General features: G+C 37.3%; 1 protein-coding gene across 7 annotated transcripts in view; it reads left to right on the top strand.

Annotated features, from left to right (window-relative positions):
• The first annotated feature begins 3,422 nt into the window (after window positions 1-3,422).
• SLCO1A2 (solute carrier organic anion transporter family member 1A2) overlaps window positions 3,423-23,603 on the top strand; it is a 62,874-nt gene continuing 42,693 nt past the window's right edge. Inside the window, exons 1-5 of one of the 7 annotated variants that reach the window (XM_074402874.1) lie at window positions 3,767-3,873; window positions 3,991-4,112; window positions 12,943-13,091; window positions 16,826-16,967; window positions 22,016-22,148. In XM_074402874.1, the coding sequence (XP_074258975.1) occupies window positions 16,826-16,967; window positions 22,016-22,148 (275 nt within the window). In that variant the 5' untranslated portion in view covers window positions 3,767-3,873; window positions 3,991-4,112; window positions 12,943-13,091. Of the gene's footprint in view, window positions 3,654-3,766; window positions 3,874-3,990; window positions 4,113-11,972; window positions 12,351-12,942; window positions 13,092-16,825; window positions 16,968-22,015; window positions 22,149-23,603 lie in introns of those variants that run through there. The other 6 variants (XM_074402872.1, XM_074402871.1, XM_074402875.1 and 3 more) reach the window with 6 other exon arrangements.

Here is a 23,603-nt window from a genome sequence, read left to right as displayed (position 1 = left end):
GACAGGATTTTTGCTGACTAAAGGCCAGGATGATCAGATATTACCCCGGGGGATTCTGGGGGATATGAAATTTGATCAAATGTCAAGATGATCAGATATCAAGAACCAAAGATTTTCTCTAAACGGACTTAGCAAGGTTCTCACTACAATTTGGCAGTAGAGGGTTGGACGCCAAGACTGAGGACTAGAGGGCGTAGAGGAGTCAGAACTCTACTTAGGTAAAGGAGGGCATCTTGTTAATCAAGTGTGGGAAATCGGCTGGGCGCGGTGGCTCACGCCTGTAATCCCAGCACTTTGGGAGGCCGAGGCGGGTGGATCACGAGGTCAAGGGATCGAGACCATCCTGGTCAACATAGTGAAACCGCGTCTCTACTAAAAAAACATACAAAAAATTAGCTGGGCATGGTGGCGCGTGCCTGTAATCCCAGCTACTCGGGAGGCTGAGGCAGGAGAATTGCCTGAGCCCAGGAGGCGGAGGTTGCGGTGAGCCGATATTGCGCCATTGCACTCCAGCCTGGGTAACAAGAGTGAAACTTCGTCTCAAAAAAAAAGAAAAAAAAAAAAGGTGTGGAAAATCCTGGTTTTCCCCATGATTATCTATCTATTCATTCTCCAGAATTACTTAATGTGTGACACTGATGATATTTACAACCAATTTCCCTAAACACAGATTTCAGGTTTCAACCGTGGTCTGTTATCTAGAATCAGCACATTATCCAAACTGATAGGGTAGGTATTTTTATTGTTGGATTGTTGATGAAGGGATTTACTTGTGTTTTTGTGAGTTCTAATCATTGCTTTGCATGGTGAAATTACATATATGGGTAACATTTTATGGCTCAGTTAGGGTTCTTCTATAGTTTCTCCAAGCAATACATTCTTAGTACAGTACCGCCTGTGAATGTAGAAAGTAAAATAATACTTATATTTGTAAGACTGATTTGCAGAATCCATTATTTTATTCTTTGATTTCTGGTGAAAATGAACCAATAGAAGTAAAACAACTTGGTAGACAAAATACAAAAAGCCATTGTTGATTCTACGTGTAATTCATGGCACGTATTTGCTTGGATTAATATTGGTTGAAATTGTTTCAGCTGGATACCACCCAAGAGGCTGTTCTCTTCTCACAGAGCTAGGAGCCATTTCAAGATCCTGGAAATAAGTGATTTTCATAAAAATTTTGCTGGTAATTTCATAAAAATTTTTTTCTCAGGGAAAGGATGATCTCCTAAGTCTTCTTCATGTATGTACTATTAACTTTGCTGTAAAATAAGGCCTTTATTTCATTAATTCAAGAGTTGAGAATAACGTAAAATTAAATGCATGCATTTTTTTTCCCAGTTGATTTCTAACAATCACAAACTCTGTCAGTCTACTTAACACCGGGCAAGAGCACAGACACGAATGTTTATTTGTTTCCTAAAATGTTGTATTATCTTGTGATTGAGACACGTCATTAGGGGCTGGAAACCAACAGATGTCAAAAACCCCAGTGTTGCTGTTCAGTGGATCCAGAATTACAGTCATGCAAGATGCAAAAGTTCCGGAGATCTGCTACTTAACAATGTGTATATAGTTAACAATTCTGTACTGTGCACTTAAAAGTTTAAGAGGGTAGTTTTCCTTTTGTTTGTGTGTTTTTAAAAACCTCAAACGAAAAAACAACACAATACAGAGCTGTGACCAGCAGGCATGGGAGAAATTCAACATTTGTGTGAGAAAGCATACTAAAGCATTACTTGTTCCCATTTGAATGCTGAGTAGGAGTTAGAGAAATAAAATGATTCTCCACTTAAAACTTCAACACGTCGTTTTCATTAGAAGTGATGATTGACGGGGATTTGTTGGTGACGCTCTGTGGTCCTGGGAGCACAAGTCGCTGTGTAAACAATGCTGTGCTAACAAAAGAGGACTGTTCACACAGCTGGCACTGGCACAACCTCGAGAAGATGAAAAGACAACACACACAATTTCCTGATTTGGGGCCGAGGTGGACCGCAATTACTTATATTAACTGCTGGCTTTCATGGATTTTGTTGAATAGATGGAATAGATTTTGTTCATTTATTTCCCTCCATGAAAATGTTTGAAACGTATCTGAAAATAGAAGATATTTTCACCATATAGATTGGAAAACTAGGGAAAGTTTAGGGTTAATTTAATCTCATTTAATTCTTTTCAAGTGCTTAGCCTTAAATATTACCTCTTACCTCAGTCAAGACAATATGTTTTTAAACACGTTTTTCAATATGTTAAAATATTTTGAAACAAATCTTCCAGACATGGTGAGACAACCTGCTCTAGATGGTTACTTAATGTCCCAATTCGTGGAAAGAACTTTATAGAATTCCCCGACGTAGTGATTTTCGGTGGCACTAACTCCATCTATGCCCTCTGGCGGCCTATGAAACATAGACATTTAATATAGTAATATTTTGAGCCGCAGAGAAGAGTGAAGACAGTTTTGACATGGAAGAAGAATAAGTTCTCTCCCTTAGTGTTTGACAGGGTGATATATCGGGCTAAGATAATGGTTAGGAGAAAGAGAAAGGAAAAGGGAAGAGAGATTGGGTTCTAACTGCATGAGAAGAAAGAAATGAGGGCAGTGGAGTACAATAACCTGTGAATTTTTTTCACCACTTTCGTATCAGACAAATTTCATTTCCTCCTACAATGTCAGGTTCTATTCCAATGTGTTTTATTTAAAAATTTTATCTTTCCCAATATAAGTTCCTTGGAATCTGGGTCCAAGTATCTTCCACAGAAACATACTTCTCTCACTAGTTTATATTCTCCATAGCCACATACTTGGCTGCCTTGTTCACTGCTGAATGCTGGTGCATGGCACCATGACTGGCACAGAGTAGATGTTCAATAAATACTTGTTGTATCTGTGAGAGTATTTGTAAACATAACAAATTTCAAACATAATAGTGCAGTGACTATTGCCTTAAAGTGTGTGTTTGAGATTCAGCACATTTTATAGAGGTAAAGCAGTTAGTTTTTTTAAAAAAATTAGTGCCATTCAGGATCACTTGTTAAATGGATATTGTTTATAGGACTAATTGATTAATGCTGGAGATACTTTTAAGAAGTCATTCTGGAAGCTAGAATAAACCTTGCCAAAATGAAATACTTTTGTTTTGATTCAAAACATTGCCTTAGTTTCAAGATGTAAAACAAACAAAATCTTTGATGGGATTAGTAGAATTTATTTGAGTTTAAGTCAACTTTTTGTTTTACATATAAAAATGTGTGCCTGTATATTCTATATATTTACATATATTTCCACATATATCTATACCTGTTACCTATAGCTACATATAGATATCCATTTATATGTTTAATCTCCTAAGCCTTAGATCTTAATTTGCAATTGTAGGATTATTTTTCAGATCAAAGAATTGTTTGTTATTTTTACTAGGCTATTTTCATGATTAAAATTCCATGTCTCCCCAGGTTTCCATTTATCAGCAGTGCCCCAGAAAGTGTTTCCCTTCCTGAGACTCTAGGGAAGTCTTGGAATGCAAAGAACTTGAAAAGAAAGCCTGGCCAAAAAAGATTTTTGAGCCTTGGTAGGCTTACTGAAGCAAATTTTTAGCACAAACACAAATCAAAGTACGTGTGTTATTAAAAGCAGCAATTTTCATGTAAGTCCTCTGATACTATTTATTTTGGCTAAAGAAGTAAAAAGCCTTGTTTTAACCACTTGGCCATTATTTTGCAAGGAGATCATAACAAACAATTCTAATGTCTTTAATTTCACTAAAGAGTAACTAAAGTTATTTGATGTACCTTTTGAAATAGAAAACCAACAACTAAATCTTCTCTAACAACACAATTTTCTAATCTGTATTAAAAGCGTTCCAGGTATTTTTGTAATAGAGTGGATTTCAATTATGTTGTTCATTTGCAGCACTTACTTCAAAAGAGTGATGCTTTACAATTCTGTAGCTAATTTGACAGGTTTTTTTGTTTGCTTAAAAGGGTAGAAGTAAGATATATCAAGATTTAAAACATAAATAGCTTGGAACACTCTGAAGAGCAACATGGGAGAAACTGAGAAAAGAATTGAAACCCATGGAATAAGATGTCTTTCCAAGATGAAGGTATGGAATTTTGGTATGTGGATGTATGTGCATGTACACTAGTTTTTAAAATAAGGCAGTCCTGGTAAAATTGTTCCTATCTGCAGTGAAGTGGTCTAATATTAATGCCATACTACCTGATCTATTGATAATTTCTTGCTTTAAAGATGTTGGTTTTATAACTGAGGAAGTGTCTAAACAGGATTATTGATTCAGGCAAGTTAGTCCTAAATGGCTTTGAGGGAGGTAAATGAAAGACATAATCTTAAAATTTTTCAAGCACACGTACTGTGGCAGGGTTTATTTTTCTGGATCAAAGACGATGCTCACTTTTACAAGGCAGATTCTAACCCAGATAAGTGTGGAAGTCACTTTTGGAAAATGGCTTATTGCATAGAAGTGATTTGTTGATTTGGATGCAAAGATGTGTATGAAATTGCCCAGCAAAACAAATGTTTTCTTCACACTTTGGCAACATAACAATAATTTCCTATAAGAAAAATAATCATTTTGTCAGCTCTTCTGATGTTTTTGTCTATTTCAGAGAAAATTCTTTTTTCTAGCTCATTTTATATTCAAACAAAATTTGAATTTATTTTAAACCAAAGGATCTGGACATTTGTCTTGATTCTATAACTAGTGCCTGCAAGTGGTTTCCAAACTCAGATACTGTCACTAATTTTCTCCCTATCAGAAGTTTGTTTTCTATTTATATATGTGTTGGGGAAATTTTAATATGTATACAAAATTGGAGAATTATGATAGAAATCTAAAAAAAGACTTGCCTGAAATGTTATGTTCATTATAAAAAACTCTCTGTGCTTCAGTTTTCTCTTATGAAAAGGGTAATAACAACATTCCCACCTAAAAGGATTCTTTTATGTTTGAGACAATGACTGGAATATTCTAAGCTTTCAATGAATATTAGACATTAATATTAATGGCACTTGGGGAGGAAAATCAAGTGTTATTTACAAACTAGAGGTCTTTAAGTTTTGATTACTTCGGAGTTCAGCAAGTTTAGATATTGATGTGGATGTCATGACAACATACTGTAAGCACAAGTGTGTCAAGTAAAAGTGAGAGACAATTGCTTAACAGCAAGTTAGGTTTCTCTGTTTCTCTGAACTTAGAAATATGCTCATTAAGCAAAATTCTTTATGAAGCATGAAAGAAGCATTTTCAACAAATCTGCTTTAAACTATGTTGTTGAAATAAATTTAAAGAGCATTATTGCTAAAAGCTAATAGGACTAGCTTTATAAATATAGAAATTATTTAGCCCTAGACATAAGTCCGAATAGCCACTGATTTCTTTCACTCTGGGAATGAAACCAAACAAGTTAAGCAACCCATGTGTTTTAGGGAAAAAGCAATAGTATCGCGATCCATCTAATTTCCTTTCTTAAAATGTTAAATAGAATAAATTATTTTCCCAAATTTGATTTGTACTACCTGATTTATAAAAACTGTGTGAAAATTGTGTACTCTAAAGAATATGCCCTGAGAATGTTTATAATGGGAAGAGAGAATTTCCACAAACGGTATTTTAATATAAAATAAACATAGCTAGAGATATAGTCAAACTATCTTGTAGCCAATCACAGTTTTGATTCATGTTAAGATTGCTATTCAAATTCCTAGATCCTTTTCAAGTAAATTTCTGTTTAGGTTTTCCCAAAATAATTGATAAATTTTGGCTTAGGTGTAGTGTGTGATCTGAATGTGTTCCATCCAAATTCCCACGTTGAAATCCTAACTTCTGAGGTGAGGGTAGTAGGCAGTGGGTTCTCTGAGAGATGGTTAGGTCACAGGGGTAAAGCCTCCGTGAATGAGTTCAGTGGCGTTAAAAAGTGGACAAAGAGAGATTTATTCTCTTTTCTGCCATATGAAGACACAGTGAGAAGATGGTAGTTTATGAATCAGTGTGTGGGTTCCATAAGCCAAAAATAAAATTTGAACCCCCACCCTGCTGAATGGACTCCTCCTCTTGGTCAAGATAATTCCAAAGTTAACCTAAAAAACAAGTTCAGGCCGTGATGGGAAGAGGGTGCTGGACATGCCTCATTATATCGCCACTCTTTTGGAATTCAGGAATAACCAACCAGCATTAACAACAACACAAACCTTAAGTCTGATAAGAAACATTTACATCTATTCTCTATGAAACCTGCTACCTGGTGGTTTCATCTGCATGATAAAATCTTGGTCTCTACATGCCCTTATTATAATCCAGAAATTATTTTTTTATTATTGATAATTCTTCCAAACAATTGCCAATCAGCACATTTTAAAATCTATCTGTGACTTGCAAGCTTCTGCTTTGAGTTATCTCACCCTTTCCAATTGAACCAACATAAATCTTACATGTATTGATTGATGTATTATGTCTCCTTAAAATGTATAAGAGCAAGCTGTACCCCACCTTGGACACATGTTTTTAGGACCTCTCTGAAGCTGTACTGCAGGTGCATCTTAACCTTGGCGAAATAAACTTTCTAAATTGATTGAGACCTGTCTCAGATACTTTTGGGTTCACAAAAGTGGCAACCACGGAGGGATTCTGAGTGGAGGTGCCCCTGACCTTTGCTTTGTACCAGCTTGAGCTATCCTTATGACTCAAACTTACAGGACAATTTGCTGAGGTTTGGGAGCCCCCACCCTTTGGTCAAGATCTGAAGTTTATTTTTCTCGACAACACCTCTTTTTGAGTTTTACTTGCTTCCAACAAATAAGGCAAGTTTTCCTGCTTCTATGAACAGTGGAAAATATTCAAATTCAACTCCTTTCTGGAGTTTCAGCTAATTTTCAACAGGGAAGGCAAGTTTGAGCTTTTTTTTTTTTTTTTCTTTTTTTTTTTTCTTGCTTCTAGTAGACAGCAGTCTTGAGCCAAGGGCCTCATTCCTAGATAAGTACCTGAATTGGCTTTTTTTTTTTTTTAATCTTGGAGATTTTCCTTAATAACTAAAAAGTAAAATTGATAGCCAGCTAGTCTTTTTTTTTTTTTTTTTTTTTTTTTTTTTTTTTTTTTTTTTTTTTTGAGACGGAGTTTCGCTCTTGTTACCCAGGCTGGAGTGCAATGGTGCGATCTCGGCTCACCGCAACCTCCGCCTCCTGGGTTCAGGCAATTCTCCTGCCTCAGCCTCCTGAGTAGCTGGGATTACAGGCAAGCACCACAATGCCCAGCTAATTTTTTGTATTTTTAGTAGAGACGGGGTTTCACCATGTTGACCAGGATGGTCTCGATCTCTTGACCTTGTGATCCACCCGCCTCGGCCTCCCAAAGTGCTGGGATTACAGGCTTGAGCCACCGTGCCCGGCCGCCAGCTAGTCTTAATTTCTCCTTAGTATTAGAGAGCTCAGTAATTGTATTGTTGGATTTTTGTTGTTGTTGTTCTGGTATTTCTCTCATCCGATTTGACCAGCTCTACCCAAATTAGTCAAATTCAAACGAGAATTCCAAATTATGAGGATCCAGGCCTCTGAAGTTGCTAAAATTCCTCATAGCTGAAAAAAAGAAAAAAAAAAAATTATGCCCTCGGTTTCCGTTGTAGTTTCCTGTCTTAAAAGGATAATTGTTCTTTCATTTACTTTCCTTCCACCCTAATCCTTCTTCCCCTTCCACTATCTGTGGTACCAAAAATAATCTAGAGAAGACATCAAATGACTTGAACCCCTTAAAGCACCCAGAACAAAGGCACTTCTCACTCTTTGTTTCTTTGTGGAATTTCAAGAGTCGTGGACAGATTCTTCTTAAGGTTTAAAGTGTTCTTATTCAAAGGTAAATAATTTTGTCTAATTCAGGGGTTATTTAAGAATTATATATAAAATGAGATAAAAGGGACCAGGAAATAAGAGATGTAAAGAAAATTATAGATATAAAGAGGTATTTTGGTAAGAAAGCTTAAAAGAAAAGTAATATCACATGAGAAAGAATTTTGCATGGTGAGTTTTTGTCCTAAAATAAAATCACTCATTGTTCAAGAAAGAGAAATATTTAGAACAAACCAGAAAGTCCAAGAATGGTCTGTGTAAGTTGTAATAAGGTGAGTAAAACAGGAATTTATAAAAATGTTATGTGATTAAATCAACTATAATTAAAAGGAATTATAATAGTTTTTCTAAAAATTGAAATTTGATATTAAAAATACACTCATGCAACACTAAAAGATAGGCTAGAATTGATTAGAACAAGATTTTATCAAAAATATTGATTTACTCTTAATGTAAGAACTCTAAAATTTTTGAATTCTGTAATCTGTTTCTTTTTGAAATTGTAAGGATTGATATCTCAAAACCTATGCCCTTCTGCTTCAGTTTGTTCTCTCTTTTGAGAAGGCCTGGAATGGTAACTCTCTCCTTCAACTTTTTTTTGGCTCCTTTAACTTTTTATTTTTATTTTTGTTTTTTTGAGGCAGGATCTCACTCTGTCACCCAGGCTGGAGTGCATTGGCACGATCTCAGTTCACTGTATCCTCAACCTCCCAGGCTCAAGAAATCCTCCTGTAGCTGGGACTACAGGTGTGCACCACCAAGCCAAGCATGTTTTTTTACTTTTAATAGAGATGGTGTATTTCATCATGTTGCCCAGGCTGGTTTCAAACATGTAGACTCAAGTGATCTATCTGCCTCAGCCTCCCAAAGTGCTGGGATTACAGGCATGAGCCATGGCATCTGGCCTAACTTTTTAAATTAATAGTTGAAACTAAGTAACAGAATTTTTGAAAACAAGCAAATGAAAAGTATTTTGGATCTGCTTAGTCTGTATATATCTGTTATAGCTATATATTTATATGTGTCATGTAGAAGTGATATTTCATTACCAAATTATATGAAAGATCTCTAATCACTTGGCTAAAAGAAAAGTGCTTTTAAGACTGATAGAAGCTGCCTCAGATGCTTTTTAATTCCCATGATCTTAGTAGTTTTGCTAAGACTAATTTGGTAAATTTAATCTCAGTATTACCTCCGGTAGTTTAAAAAGCAAGTCCGTTCTGCCAAGGAGCCGGTAAAATCAAAAGCAAGTTAGTTACTTCCTAGATACAATGGGGGTACAGGCGTTGAGTAAATACACCTATTTCAAATGAGAAAAATTGGTCAAAATGAAAAAAATAGAGACCCCATTCAAGTTTGAAATCCAGTGGGGTAGTCAAACCTTAAAGCTCCAAAATGATCTCCTTTGACTGCATGTCTCACATCCAGCTCACAATGATGCAAGAAGTGGATTCCCATGGTCTTGGGAAGATCCACTCCTGAGACTTTGAAGGGTACAGTGCCCTTCTCCTGGCTGCTTTCACGGGCTGGTATTGAGTGTCTGTGGCTTTTTTAGGTGTATGGTTCAAACTGTCAATGGATCTACCATTCTGGGATCTGGAGGATGGTGGTTCTCTTCTCACAGGTCCACCAGGCAGTTCCCTAGTGGAGACTCTGTGTGGGAGGTGCAAGCCCACATTTCTCTTCTGCACTGCCCTAACAGAGGTTCTTTATGAGGGTCCTACCCATGCAGCATACCTCAGCCTGGACATCCAGGTGTTTTCCTACATCCTCTGAAATCTAGGCAGAGGTTCCCAAACCTCAGTTCTTTACTTTTGTGCACCTGCAAGCCAAACACCATTGTGTTAGCCACCAAATCTTGAGACTTACACCCTCTGAAGCAATGGCCTGAGTGGATATTGGATCCCTCTGGGAACTGTGGCTGGGACCCAGAGGACCAAGTCCAAAGACTGCATAAGAAAACCATTTTATCCTAGGCTTCTGGGCCTGTGATGGGAGGGGCTACTGTGAAGACCTCTGACATGTCCTGGAGACATTTTCCCTATTGTCTGGGTGATTAATATTTGGCTTCTCATTACTTATGCAAGTTTCTCCAGCCCCCTTGAATTTCTCCTCAGAAAATGGGCTTTTCTTTTTTATCACATCATGTGGCTCCAAATTTTCCTAATTTTAATATTTTGCTTCCCTTTTAAACATAAGCTCCAATTTCAAACTATATCTTTGTGAATTAATAAAACTGAATTCTTTTAAGAGTACCCAAGTCAACTCTTGAAAGGTTTATTTTGAAATTTCTTCCACCAGATACCTTAAATTATTTTTCTCAAGTTCAAATTTCCACTGATCTCTAGGGCAAGGGCAAAATGCCACCAGTCTTTTTGCTAAAGTATAGCAAGAATCACCTTTTCTCCAGTTTCCGATAAGTTCCTCATCTCCATCTGAGAACACTTCAGCCCAGACTTTACTGTCCATATTACTATCAGCATTTTGGTCAAAGCCATTCAACAAGTCTTTAGGAAGTTTCAAACTTTCCCACATCTTCCTGTCTTCTGAGCCCTCCAAGTCTCTAGGAAGTTCCAAACTTTCCCACATTTTCCTATTTTCTTCTGAACCCTCCACATTGTTCCAACCTCTACCTGTTACTCAGTTCCAAAGTCACTTCCACATTTTTAGATATCTTTACAGCAGCACTACACTTTCTGTACCAATTTACCGTATTAGTCCACTTTCATACTGCTATGAATAAATGCCTAAGACTGGGTAATTTATAAAGGAAAAGAGATTTAATGGACGCACAGTTCCACATGGCTGGGGAGGCCTCACAATCATGGTGGAAGGCAAAGGAGGAGCAAAGGCATGTCTTCCATGGCAGCAGTCAAGAGAGGATGTCCCAGGAAACTGCCCTTTATAAAACCATCAGATCTTGTGAGACTTATTTACTATCACAGAATAGCATGGGCAAATCCACCCCCACAATTCAATTACTTCCCACTGGATCCCTCTCACAACATGAGAGGATTATGGGAGCTACAATTCAAGATGAGATTTTGGTGGGGACACAGCCAAACCATATCACATGGTAAATTTGGAGGTTAAGAGGGAGTCCCTTCTACATGGGCACTCCAGGTGTCATTACTACCGCATAATCACAGCCTTATCAAATTTGCTGTCCTCATGGGTCTTACATGTGCTTAATAAAACACTGGGGTAATTAACAAAGAAAAATGAGAAAGACGAAAGGGAGTCAGAGTACTTACCCCAGAAGGGTGATGAAAATATTTGGATGGTTCATAAGAAATGAAATAAATAAAATGAAAATTGATAGGGTTGAAACAAAGGTTTTTACAACACTATCAAAGATTGGGTGGACCAAAGTGAACCCCTACAGGTCCTCCCACATTAAAATCGCCCCATACCAGTTTTCTGCATTTGCTCCGGACTGGGGAAATTGAAGAAACATCAAAAGGCAAAGGTTATAATAAGGAAGCTGACATTGCCTGGGGCAATGCTGAGGTAAATTAAGACAGAGATTAAAAAAAGAGCCCAAGTCCCTTGGCTCAATCCTCTGCTGGGACCCCAAATCCTTTTTCACCAGAAAAGGTAAAATGGTCTAGGGGTAGAAAAGAAAAGTTCCTGGGACCAGAACATAAAATTATACAGGTTGATAGGACTATGAAAGTTAAGATGTCTAAACAGCCCTTACGTAAGGTAATTTTAACTCCTTTACCTGAATGTCTTGTGAAAAATGGGTATTGTATCTGATTAGGGGATGTTTCTCCTGTCTAGTACTATGAAACTGAAGTCATGTAAATCTGCTTTTTAAGGACTGTTAATTGGACACACTAAATGGAAACTAGTAAGATTGCCTGAGCCTACAGAATGTAGGGTAGAAGCTGAAGGGCTAGTAGGAACCAATTCTCCGCTTCATATCCCTTTGTGGAGTGTTTATTAGGGCTTATGGTAAAATACTGTGAGCACTTCCTAATGAAAAATACTGGACTAGAGAATTTCCAGTTGAGGAAATTTACTGCCTTGTTATGGAATGTTAACTGAAGCTACCCCTTTGCTAGTGGAAATAATGGGACCCCAAAGAGTTCTATAATAAAATAAAAATTGTTTACATAGGATCTTGCTACCTGAGGATGCAAAGAGGAGATACTTATGAGCAGAGAGTGCTCTTTCCCCTTGATCCTAACTCTGTGAGGAGCTGCAAGATTCTACAGTGCCTGATAAACAGCTCTTATATGACAAGAACTGCTTTGTTGTAACCCAGATATTATTTTCTGTTGATAATAACTCTTCCAACCAATTGCCATGAATGGCAATTCAAGGTGAACAAAGGACATGTTGTTTGGAAGGCTGATGCTCTGGTTAAAGAGTCAAGGAAATCTTTTTCTTCTAAATTATTTATTCTTTAGAGCAATTGAGTGAAGTATGATTTTATGATGAAATTTATCTTTCTCTCCAAGTTCTCCAAAATTTGGAAACCGTGAGTATTCTGGTTTTATGACAATATAGTTATTCGCATAAGTTTAGTAAGAGTCTTTTGTTTTAGAACAGAACAGTTGGAGACACTGGTCATTTTACCAAGCCTTTGACTAGAATAACATATTTTCAGGTAAATTTCCAACAAAGTCAACTTAAAAAGAGCCTATATGATAAGTCAAGTTCTTGCTGCACTTTATGTAAACAATCAGGCCAAACATAATATGCCTAACACTTATTTTTACACACAGACTGGTCTTACTATAATTTTTCTTTAATAGAAAAGGAGAATGAGAGGGGAGAGAGAGAGAGAGAGAGAGAGAGAGAGAGAGAGAGAGAGAGAGAAATTGTTTCAGAGGAAAAGTTTAACACTTGTTACTAGATTTCAGCCCCAACTTTTATTTTTGAATGCAGATTTAATCATGAATTATTTCTTGGCTATAATCATCCTCTAAAGAATAGCAGATTATACTTTTTCTTCATATTTTTAGTTGAATCCCTAATGGAATAGCTTCCTTTTTTCATTCTGACACACAAATTCTCTTTTGATTAACAAAATATTAATGTTATTTATCTCTCCTTGTTTTACTTCTAAGGAAACTGGAATCATGGTATTCTCAAGACTAGAGATGCAAATCTCTCATTTGGGATCCCACTGGGCATGATCTATTTTTCACTACAAATGCCCTGCTGTTAAGACTATACAGGTACCCTTCTTCTAGGTCTATGGACTGCTGCAGACGAGGTGGGTGTGTGAGACTGTGAGGGCTAGGTTTGAGGAAGTGAGTTAGTTCAGATCATCCAAATCAGGGATGAATACACAGATGCTTAAATAGCTGATGAAACAAAGGATTTTGCCTTCTGAATTATTATGTGGCACCTTTTCATCCACCCCAATCATAAAGAATTTTATGATTTTGTAGAATTAAAAGAAAATAATTACTGAGAGGATAAAGATGCCTTGTGACAAAGCCAGTTATGAGTTGTGCAGATAGATATATATGCATTTTTAAATTTTATTTTCATTTTTTTATTTCTTTTTTTAGACTCACTCAAGGTCTCACTCTGTTACTCAGGCTGGAGTGTAGTGGCATCATCATGGCTTACTGCAACCTTGACCTTCTGGGCTCAAGTGATCCTCATACCTCAGCCTCCCAGGTGGCTGGCACTATAGGCATGTACCACAATGCCTTATTGTATTTTTTTAGAGTCAGGATTTTGCCATGTTGCCCAGGTTGGTCTCAAACTCCTGGGCTCAAGTCATCCACAGACCTTGGCCTTCCAAAGTCCTGGGAATATAGGTGTGAGTCACTGCACCCAGCCAGTATATATTAATTTTTTTTCAGAGCAATGCTTATGTTTTATGTATCTAATTGCTGTAAGTCTATAACTAAAAGCAAGATTATAGTAGCTCAATGCATAGACGTTAAAGATAAGTCTGTTTTGTAACCTGGCCTTGGCTTTTTGTTTGCTGGCTTTTTACTGAAAAAAATTAAGGGGTAATGAATACTTGTCCATGTCCATTCCTATGTGGCTTAGAACATTTAATTCACTATAAGTCTTTTGACTCTATATCCCTTGGCCATAGAAGGTCCCACTGAGGGACAGGGTAGGTCTCAGTCAGGTAGCCATGCCACCCTGACAATGGTATGGGACAAAATAAAAATTTGGTAGACATTGTTGTTGCCTCTGGCAGATCTTAGCTGGAAGAAGAAGAATGTAAAGCAAAAATAAAATTCTAAGGACCTCAACCATCTGAATGGACCCTTTCTCTCAGCCAAAGACATTCCAAGATTGACCTGAAAAACAAGTTTAGACCATAATGGAAAGCAGCATGGGTCAGACACATCTCATTGTACCCTCTTCCCTTTTGGAATTCAGGAAAAACTAGCCAGAACTAACATCAGCACAGACTTTAAGTCTGACAAGAAATACTTACATCTTTTCTTCCTGAAGCTTGCTACCTGGAGGCTTCATCTGCATGACAGAATCTTGGTCCCCACAAGCCCTTATTGTAACCTGGATATTATTTTCAATTCATAATAACTCTTCCAACCAATTGCCAATCAGCGCATTTAAAAATCTACCTATGACCTGAAATCCCCCACTTCAAGTTGTCTTGCCCTTCCAGATTGAACCAATGTAAATCTTATGTGCATTGATTGGTGCATTATGTCTCCCTAAAATGTATAAATCAAGCTGTACCCTGACCACCTTGCATACATATTGTCAGAACATCCTGAGGCTGTGTTATGGGCATGACCTTAATCTTGGCAAAATAAACTTCCTAAATTGATTAAGAACTGTCTTGGATACAATTTTGAGTTCACAGGCCTCACCCAGTCCAATTTGCTAGTGCCTTGATCTTGGACTTTCCAGTCTTTGAAACTGTGAGAATTAATTTTCTGCTGTTTATAAGCCACTCAGCTTAGGGTATTTTGTTGTAGCAGTCCAGATGGATGAAACACTATATTTAATCTTATTAAATTTCATATTCCTTTCAGCTTTAATTTGTTCAAGATATTTTGATATTTGCTCTGTCATTAATTCAATAAACTTGTGTTGGGTGCCTACTATTTGTCAGGCACTTAGTAGGCACCAGAGACACAAGGGTAAATAGCATATGGCTCCTGTCTCTGACTTGTTCACAGAATAATGAGAGAGGAACCTATAGACATCCAAACCCATAAATAAAGTGCACTGTAATAGAGGATGTAACCAAGTTAGGCACAGAGTCGGATGGGGAGATAAAGAGTGAATGGTTAAGGCTTACCTGGGGAGCAAAGAGGAAAGGGAGGCTTCACAATGGAGGTCATAAAATACCTGAGTCTTGAAAATTAATTATACATTAACCAGATGAACAAAGGGAAGAAAGGCATTATAATGTTATATAAAAGCACTGAACTATTAAAAAAAGAGAGAGGAAGAGAAAAAAGAGCAATAATGGATGAATGAGAGTCTCAGAAATGGAAAGAATGGATTTGAGAGCAGGCTTGGAAGTATTTTATTGTATAGGAGAGGGAAACTGATCTTTCTAAAGACATAGGAAAATTATAGAAGGTAGGGATAGAGGTAAGTTTGCAGGTGAAGTTGCTGATATCATTTGCTGGTCATGAAGAAAGAACATGTGGCTGGGTTGGAGACTGAGAAACAGAAAAAGTTGTGAATTCACTTGAAGGAAATATGTGAAATAGAGAACAAGTTGTGTGATTGGCTCAAGACTGGAGGTGTGAAAGGTGGAAAGTGTGAGAATTTTAAGAATTTGAGTGTGCTAGGTAGATAGTAGGTCAAATGGTATCCCAGGATGCAAGTGTCACCAGAAAGTATCTTTAATAGGATGAAGCAAAAATCCCTATGGCATGTGACACGAGACCACTATTCAAGATGATGTAAATCTATCTATAATTTGTTCATTTTGAAGTAGTAATTCATCTACCTAACTATACTATTACAAGTATGCAATGCTGCTGCTTTAAAATCTCTTACTAATAGCTATCTTTTTAGATTTAATAAACCTATCAGAATTTTAACTTTTCATATTTTTAGTAAAACCATACGAACTCCTGGTAATTACAGTGGTTCTATCTGTGAACTCATCCCTGATGTTGTTATGGATTATATCAACCTTACTGTTTTCTGGAACTGTATCATCAATTCATATAAGTATGATTAATTAAACATATGGAAATTTATGGTATACATATTAGGCAGGCAGTAAGAATAAATGGAAGGCCAGGGTACATGTGAGCTGATTCTCCAAGATTCAGAAAAGCTTCCCAAAATAAATTGAGTCTCCTTTTTGTGTGGTCCTCCAGTTACACTGCAGCTGAGAAACCCTGAAAACACTCTGCCCCAGGCTTATATCCCCTAGAAACAGCTGGGATTGCTGAGCTCAAGGGTTGCAGGGCATCTACTATAGGAAGAATGAAGCCATAACTCAGATTGTTCTTGATATTTCCTTCATTGCTGAGAAAGCAGAATGTTTCTGACCAAGAATTACAAGCAAGAACAGAAAAAAGTGGGTCAGCCAAGGTTATCGGTGGACTTGTTGTCCGCAGAGAACTTAAGCATATTTGCTACTGAAATAATGTCTTTGTGTAATTCCGCATTCTTTCTTTTCATTGCAGTGTATGTATGAAGTCTTTCGTACTTTAGATAGCATTGTAGTTCTGAAAACCTGTTTAAATCATCAGCTATGTATTACTTAGAATGACTGTTTGTTTCTATGTATGTACAAGTATGCTTATACAATATTGAGGCTGCAACTGCCTACAAAATTAGTCTCACTTTGAGTTTTCATACAGAAATCACAGTATGACAGACAAGAGGAACAGACTTTGTTTAAAAATTTCTTGCAAATTCAAAGGTTACTTAAATTGGAGACAATCAATCTTAAGATGGAAGACATTTGTCAACAGACCACAAGTATACAATTTTAAAATAATTTTTTATATGTTTTTTTACTTATTTTTTTCCTAGATGTTTCTATTGGCAATAACATGTGCATATGTATCCAAAACACTATCTGGATCTTATATGAATTCCATGCTCACACAAATAGAGAGACAATTCAACATCCCAACATCTCTAGTTGGATTCATTAATGGAAGCTTTGAGATTGGTAATGAATTATTTTTGCATTTCTTCTTTTTGTATTTTGTCTAATCTATGGAGCTACTCTGAATTTTGTTCTCCTTATTTGCTGTTATATGTCATTTAACGTGATTGAGTTATGTGTTTTCTAAAACTGATTGATTAGCTAAGCTCAGAATGTGCTTGGAAATAATTTATTTAAATATTATCTCATATTAGCACCTAAATATTGCCACATATCCCACCATTGTTCTTTTTATTCTAATAGTTTCTTAGTTATGTAGCATGAATGGTAGAGTATTTGGAGTACTTATATTTAAATCTATCATTTCACAACCCTAAGGGAAACTAAGGGCTCCATCTTTGTGTTTAGAAGATATAGATAGAACACCTAGAAGATGTACAAGATATTGTTGGAGGCCGAAGAAATTGTCTTACAAATGAAAATGCAAATATTTTTCTGCTATTTGGTTTGGGAGGTTGACAATTCTTTTTCTAAGTACAGAGAAGAAAAAATTGCTTTCATATCTCTCTGAATTTATTTCAGAAGCAGCTTCTAGGGAAGAATAGAGTCTACTACTCGTAGACTCTGATTTTTGTGGATGATTGGGAATATGTGAACACAGAGAGTGAGAATGAAGGAAAGAAAGATTTCCCCATGAAAAAATTATATAGAAATACGAGTGTCACTCCCTTCTAGTTTTATAATAGCTTCCACTTTCTTCAAGATGATAATTGCCTTTAATATACTTAACCCGTATTTAAAAAAAAATCAGGATTGAGGAGAAGCAAAACTGAAACACGATTCTTGATCTCGTCTACCAGTGTTCAACCTCCTTACATCTTACCCTGTATCACCTGGGTGCTGATCCCAGTGAAAGAGTTAGAACTAACTTCATGTATAGCCCATGAATAGACTGAGCTCATGATCTAATAGAAGGTAGAGATGCAAATAATAATAACATTGATTGAATGAAGTAAGTTTGGAGGCATATATATGTACGAGGTCTTACAGGAATAAAAGGAACACAGACTCATTTAGGAAAGGCAGACTCTTGAAGGATAACTGAAAATTTTCTAGGAGAAGAAATGAGCTTAAGTAAGTGTGAATAAAATTCCAATAGAAGAAGCATCCTAAGAATGACTCAGTGTAATAGCCTATGTGAGTGTAGGACTGTAGGGCCCCACAGGGTCGTGAGGTGTCCTTTATGCTGTGCTGAGGTGCAGGATCTGAGAATTAAAGAGACAGGACACTGAAAAACTGGTGATGAGCATCTGGACTCGGGCAGCCATGACACCTGTAAGCAGAGATCAGCGAGTGACCCAAATGCCCAGGAGCATCTGTATTTATTAGGTACAAGCAGGGGGCAGGGTCGTGAGTGAGGTCATCATCTCTAGGCTTAGTAATAGGGCATACATAATCATGTGAGTCACAAGTGAGGGGGCCACCGCATTATGTCACTTGGGCAAAGAGGTGGGCTGTGTGCAGCAGGGAGCCATGCTTATGTGCAGTAGGAGAGGGTCGTGTACAGAAAAGGAGTCCACCCCCATTAGGTCACGAAGGCAAGGAGGTGGGCTATGTACAGAAGGTGTCATGCGCAACACTTCTTATCTGGGGACTGTAGACTTCAAAGGATTTCTAATAGGAGGATACTTGTAAGCCAGTGCAGTGGGAGCTGACAGACCTGTGCTCTTCTCTTAAGATATTTATGGGAGGGTGATTTGAGCTAGCACAGAAGTGAGAAAAGACTGACAGGGTGTACAAGCTGCCATGACTGGTCGCACCAGAGGGGTTCTTCTCCCTCTGCTATTTCCAGGATCTCAGGCCTAAGGTCTACTTTGTGCAGGAACTGGATGCAAGATACTACAACTCCTTTATCAGGAGTAGAGCCTCTTGCTCCAAGCCTGCCATACAGCGTATGCCCTTTCAGGTAGGGATGCCACCGCCTGGGTCTTTGGTTCTTGTCCTGGTCTGGCTGTTTTCCCATGTACTGCTTCTGTTCTGTGACTTTTCTATGCATTCTTCCTACTACAAACTACTATATGGTTATATAGAAGGATTCTATAAATCAGCACTAAATGTGTCAGTAAAGCTCCCACTACAATACCTATATGATTATATAGAAAGATTATGTAGAACTAAGTATGCTAGATATAACTATTAAGTATGATTATATAAGCTAGATATATGTAAGCAATAAGTTATACTTCAGGCACTAATTCTATAAACTAATATATGATTATATATAAAAGATTATATAAAGGAAATAGCTGAGTAATAGCACTATAAACTAAGATATTCTTCAGGCACTAATTGTGCCTGGGGTCTGGACAGTTCTCCTCCCTCAGTGCCCATGGGGCGTGTTACCCACAGTGAGGAGCAACATTCAGCCTGATAACATTGGCTAGCCAAGATAAAGTTGGAAAGTATTAAGATATGAACCTGGAGAAATGGGTAAGGGTGGGCAATGGGTTATGAAGAGCTTTGTGTGCCTACTATGGTATTTATTTTCTAATCCTCTAGGTGAGGGAGTGTCACTGAGGATTGAAAGAGGTTGTTAACCTTTCTGTGTCAAGGACCCTTTTAGCAATCTAACACCATATGACCCTGGAATAATAATTTCAGTTGCATAAAAAGAACTACATGGGTGCAAAGGAAACCAATGATATTGAAGTAGAATTATCAGGATATTAAAACAATTTTATATAGAGTGATATTTGTACTTTTAATCATCTCATTAAATTAAAAGTAATTATTTACTAATTTAAAAGTAATTATTGTGTCAATATTTTGAATTATTTGCAACAGCCATATTGTCATCTGAACATATCTTTTCTATTGATGACAATTGGTGACAAAGTCATATGTTCACATTGCAGTTATAGGAGACTGAAGCACTGGGGAACTATCTGGGCTGGAGCTATTGATTAGCAAGTAAGTAGGCATTTGCTAAAATTAGAGAAAAAAATTATGAGGTTATTCAGGGAGAGGACATAGGGTGATAATTACAGTGGACAAAGAATAGATCCTGAGCTCTGCCCAAGCATTTAAGGCACAAATGGAAGAAAAGGAGTCTATAGCAATGTCAAGAGAAGGAATGGTCAGAGAAACTAGAGGGGGAACCAGGAGCAAATGGTATTGTGAAAGACAAAGTAGTAGAAATTTGAAAATGAAAACACATGTATCAGCAGTGTCAAAAGCATCGGAAATATCCAGTTAGATAAGGATGAAGAACTATCCCCTGGGTTTCATAATATGGAGATAATTGATGATCTTTGCCAGGGCACTTTTTGTTTTAGCAAACTTAGAAGCTAGAAAGCAGTAGAGGCAGGAATGACTTTAGGGGATTAGGGAGGGGAAAAAGTAGACTCTATGAATATGGATAAATATTCTGGGAAGTTTGGAGGGAAATCAGAGAAATTAGACTAAAGTCCAGTTGAGAGAGAGAGGCTTAAAATATATGTGAGAGATTTTAACTACTAGAGTAAGTTGCTGAAGAAAATGGCAGTACCCTGGTGGTGTGTTTAGTGTTGGGTGGTCAGATGGGAAGCACGACCTCTGAAACTGAAGGAAGGTGGTAAGGCCATCAGGTGGAAAACTCAGATGCCTTCATGTTTGATTGCCCCAAATTTCTTGATAAAGCATAAAATATTAACAATTTCTACCACTAGTGGGTGGTGATAAGTAGTTTGAGGAGAGCGATGAAGATCAGAAATAGTGTTGAGGGACAAAAGAGAGGTAATTTACAAATGCCAATAGACGTATCACTTAGCTTACATTTCACGAGTCAGTTTCACAGGCAGCATTCTCCATACCTTTGACAAAAACTTACTTCTCTTTTCCCATGCTTTCTCATAATAATTATTTCCTGACAGAGCAAGGCAGTTTAAAAGACGAACTCACTGTTAGGTGAAGAAGGAAAGTTCTTCCTTTCTTCTTTCAAAAAATAGATATAGATTTCGAACAATGGCCTCTGTAGACACTACCTTCAACATGGATGGCTTTAGTGATGAGATGTTAGAAACCTAGAGAGGTCAGTGTGGCTGATATGGTTACAGAGGTGGGGCACTCTCCATACAACATAATGTACAAATGGACATATCTTCTACATACAAGGCAAACTAGAGAAAAATATAGATGGAAAGAAAAGTTTTAAAAATATACACCACTGAGAAAACCATTAACTCCTTGAGGGAAAAAAGTTTTGAATTTTTTATAATCTTGAGTCATTGCAGAGGTGTTCCTTATATATAGCGAAAGCAAGGTAGATATTATTTACTGAATTAAAAATTGTATGGTTTGCAAAAACCTTTCTCATATATTTGGTTTTTTTAACCCTTTACTGCACACTCTTCAAGAATCTGTCCATCAGATGAGCCTTCCCCATTAGTTTCTTTATTCTAATGCTTCTTCCTAAGACATGGAGTTATATTTTTCATTGCCATTTTTATTCCTCAAATCCAGACTCACTTAAGACCCAACAGAAGTGGGGGTCTACTAATTTTTACTTAACTGCATTGTCTGATCGAGGGAAAGAAGTAGAAAAAAAATAGATCCCTGTATTGATCATGTTGGCCGAAATGAAAGTATTTTTAAATAAGTAGTTACAAAACATGAAGTTATCTCAATTTGACTGTCGCTTCTCTTTCTGGACATAGGAAAACAAACATGAGAGTGTTCTATGGAGCAGGCATTGAGAGAAAGGTCAGAGGTCACATGCAGGCTGACACCTTTTGCACCTCATTTCGAAGTCTGGACAGTCACAAATAGAGCCTTTCACATTTCCCAGAACCATTCTTTAGTTCCTTTCACTGGCTTCTCTTCTTTTCTTCTCTATGAATGTTGGTGTTCCACAGATATCTGTTTCTGTATCTGTCTGCATTGTAAAAATAAAACCCTTCTTGAGGGCAGGGATTGTGTTTTATTCATTTATTATTAAGTGCAATCCTAGCACAAATCCCATTATTGAAGTTAGTTGTTATGCAGTAAATGCTAGAATGTAAATGGTTGGGTGAGGCTGTTAATTAAGACTCTGTTCATATTTTAAAAAATGATTATTCTCAATATTTTTCTAGGAAATCTTTTGTTGATCATATTTGTGAGTTATTTTGGAACCAAACTGCACAGACCTATAATGATTGGCACTGGATGTGTGGTTATGGGGTTAGGCTGTTTCTTAAAATCACTACCTCATTTCCTCATGAACCGGTAAGTATTCCAGTCTGATAATTCTGGGTGGTCAAATTTCACTTGCGGGAAATGAAGCTTGCACTTTCCTCTCTAGGAGAAATGCTTTCCAGCAGCACAGAGCATTGTAATGAGAAGGGGGAAATGCACATTCTGTTTCCTCTGTTTTGTGCTCTTGCTGCCTTGCTTCCACTTACGTAGTCAGTTTTGTCAATATACGCAATGGGCATTTGGGACACTTTTCTCATGGAGTTGAGTCTGGTGAAAAGATTCTCAGGATCAGCCAAAACTTGGGATTATTCCCTTCTCAGGACCATGTAAATACTTCTAATTATAATGAGATTCTGTTTAATTGTAGGTCACCAAGGGACAGACCAGTCTGAAGGTTGATTGTTCTTTTAATTTTTGCCAAAGTAACTATGTACAAAAGTCATAAAAATAGAAATTATACAAAAGGGCTTATATTAATAAAAAGTTCTCCCTTCCTGCTTATTACCGCTTTCAAGAGGCAAACATGTATAACTTTTAGCTTTTTCTCCTATTTGCCTCCAATTGCTTTCTTTTTTTCCCTGTTTTTATTATTTGTTTATTTATTTTGAGAAGAAGTCTCGCTTTGTTACCCAGGCTGGAGTGCAGTGGTCTGATCTCGGCTCACTGCAACCCACTTCTTGGGTTCAAGTGATTCTCCTTCCTCAGCCTCCTGAGTAGCTGGGACTACATTTGCCTCCACCGCACCTGGCTAAGTTTTTGATTTTTAGTAGAGACAGAGTTTCGTCATGTTAACCAGGAGGGTCTTGATCTTTTGACCTCATGATACACCTGCCTCAGCCTCTGTTTTTATTTTTGTTGAGGCAGAGTCTCACTCACTCTGTCTCCCAGGCTGGAGTGCGGTGGTGCCATCTCCCGGCTCACTGCAACCTTCACCTCCTGAGTTGAAGTGATTCTCCTGCCTCAGCTTCCTGAGTAGCTGGGATTCTAGGTGCGTGTCACCAAGCCCAGTTAATTTTTGTATTTTTAGTAAAGATGAGGTTCCCCGAAGTTGGCCAGACTGGTCTGGAGTTCCTGGGTTCAAGCAATCCACCTGCTTTGGCCTCACAAAGTGCTGGGAATTACAGGCATGAGCCACAGTGCCCTGCCTTGCCTTTGTATTGCTAAGTAAATGCTATTCTATTAGTTTTGAATCCTGGTGTACCCTGCTTTATTGCATCTCACTTTATTGCACTTTGCAGATATTGCATTTTTCACAAATTGAAGTTTGATGGAAACCCTCTGTTGAATATTAGACTCATTCAATTAGAATCATTTTCCAACAGCATATGCTCACTTTGTGTCTGGGTTACATTTAATAATTCTTGCAATATTTTAAGCTTTGGCATTATTATTGTATCTGTCATGGTGATCTGTGATTAGTGATCATTGATTTTACTAATGCAATTGTTTTGGCATGCCACTAACTTATGCCCATTTAAGATGATG

The sequence above is a fragment of the Saimiri boliviensis genome, chromosome 7 (assembly GCF_048565385.1).
Source record: "Saimiri boliviensis isolate mSaiBol1 chromosome 7, mSaiBol1.pri, whole genome shotgun sequence".
Taxonomy (NCBI): Eukaryota; Metazoa; Chordata; class Mammalia; order Primates; family Cebidae; genus Saimiri; species Saimiri boliviensis.
Note: the sequence above shows the minus strand (reverse complement) of the source record. Positions and strands in the feature narration are given on the sequence as shown.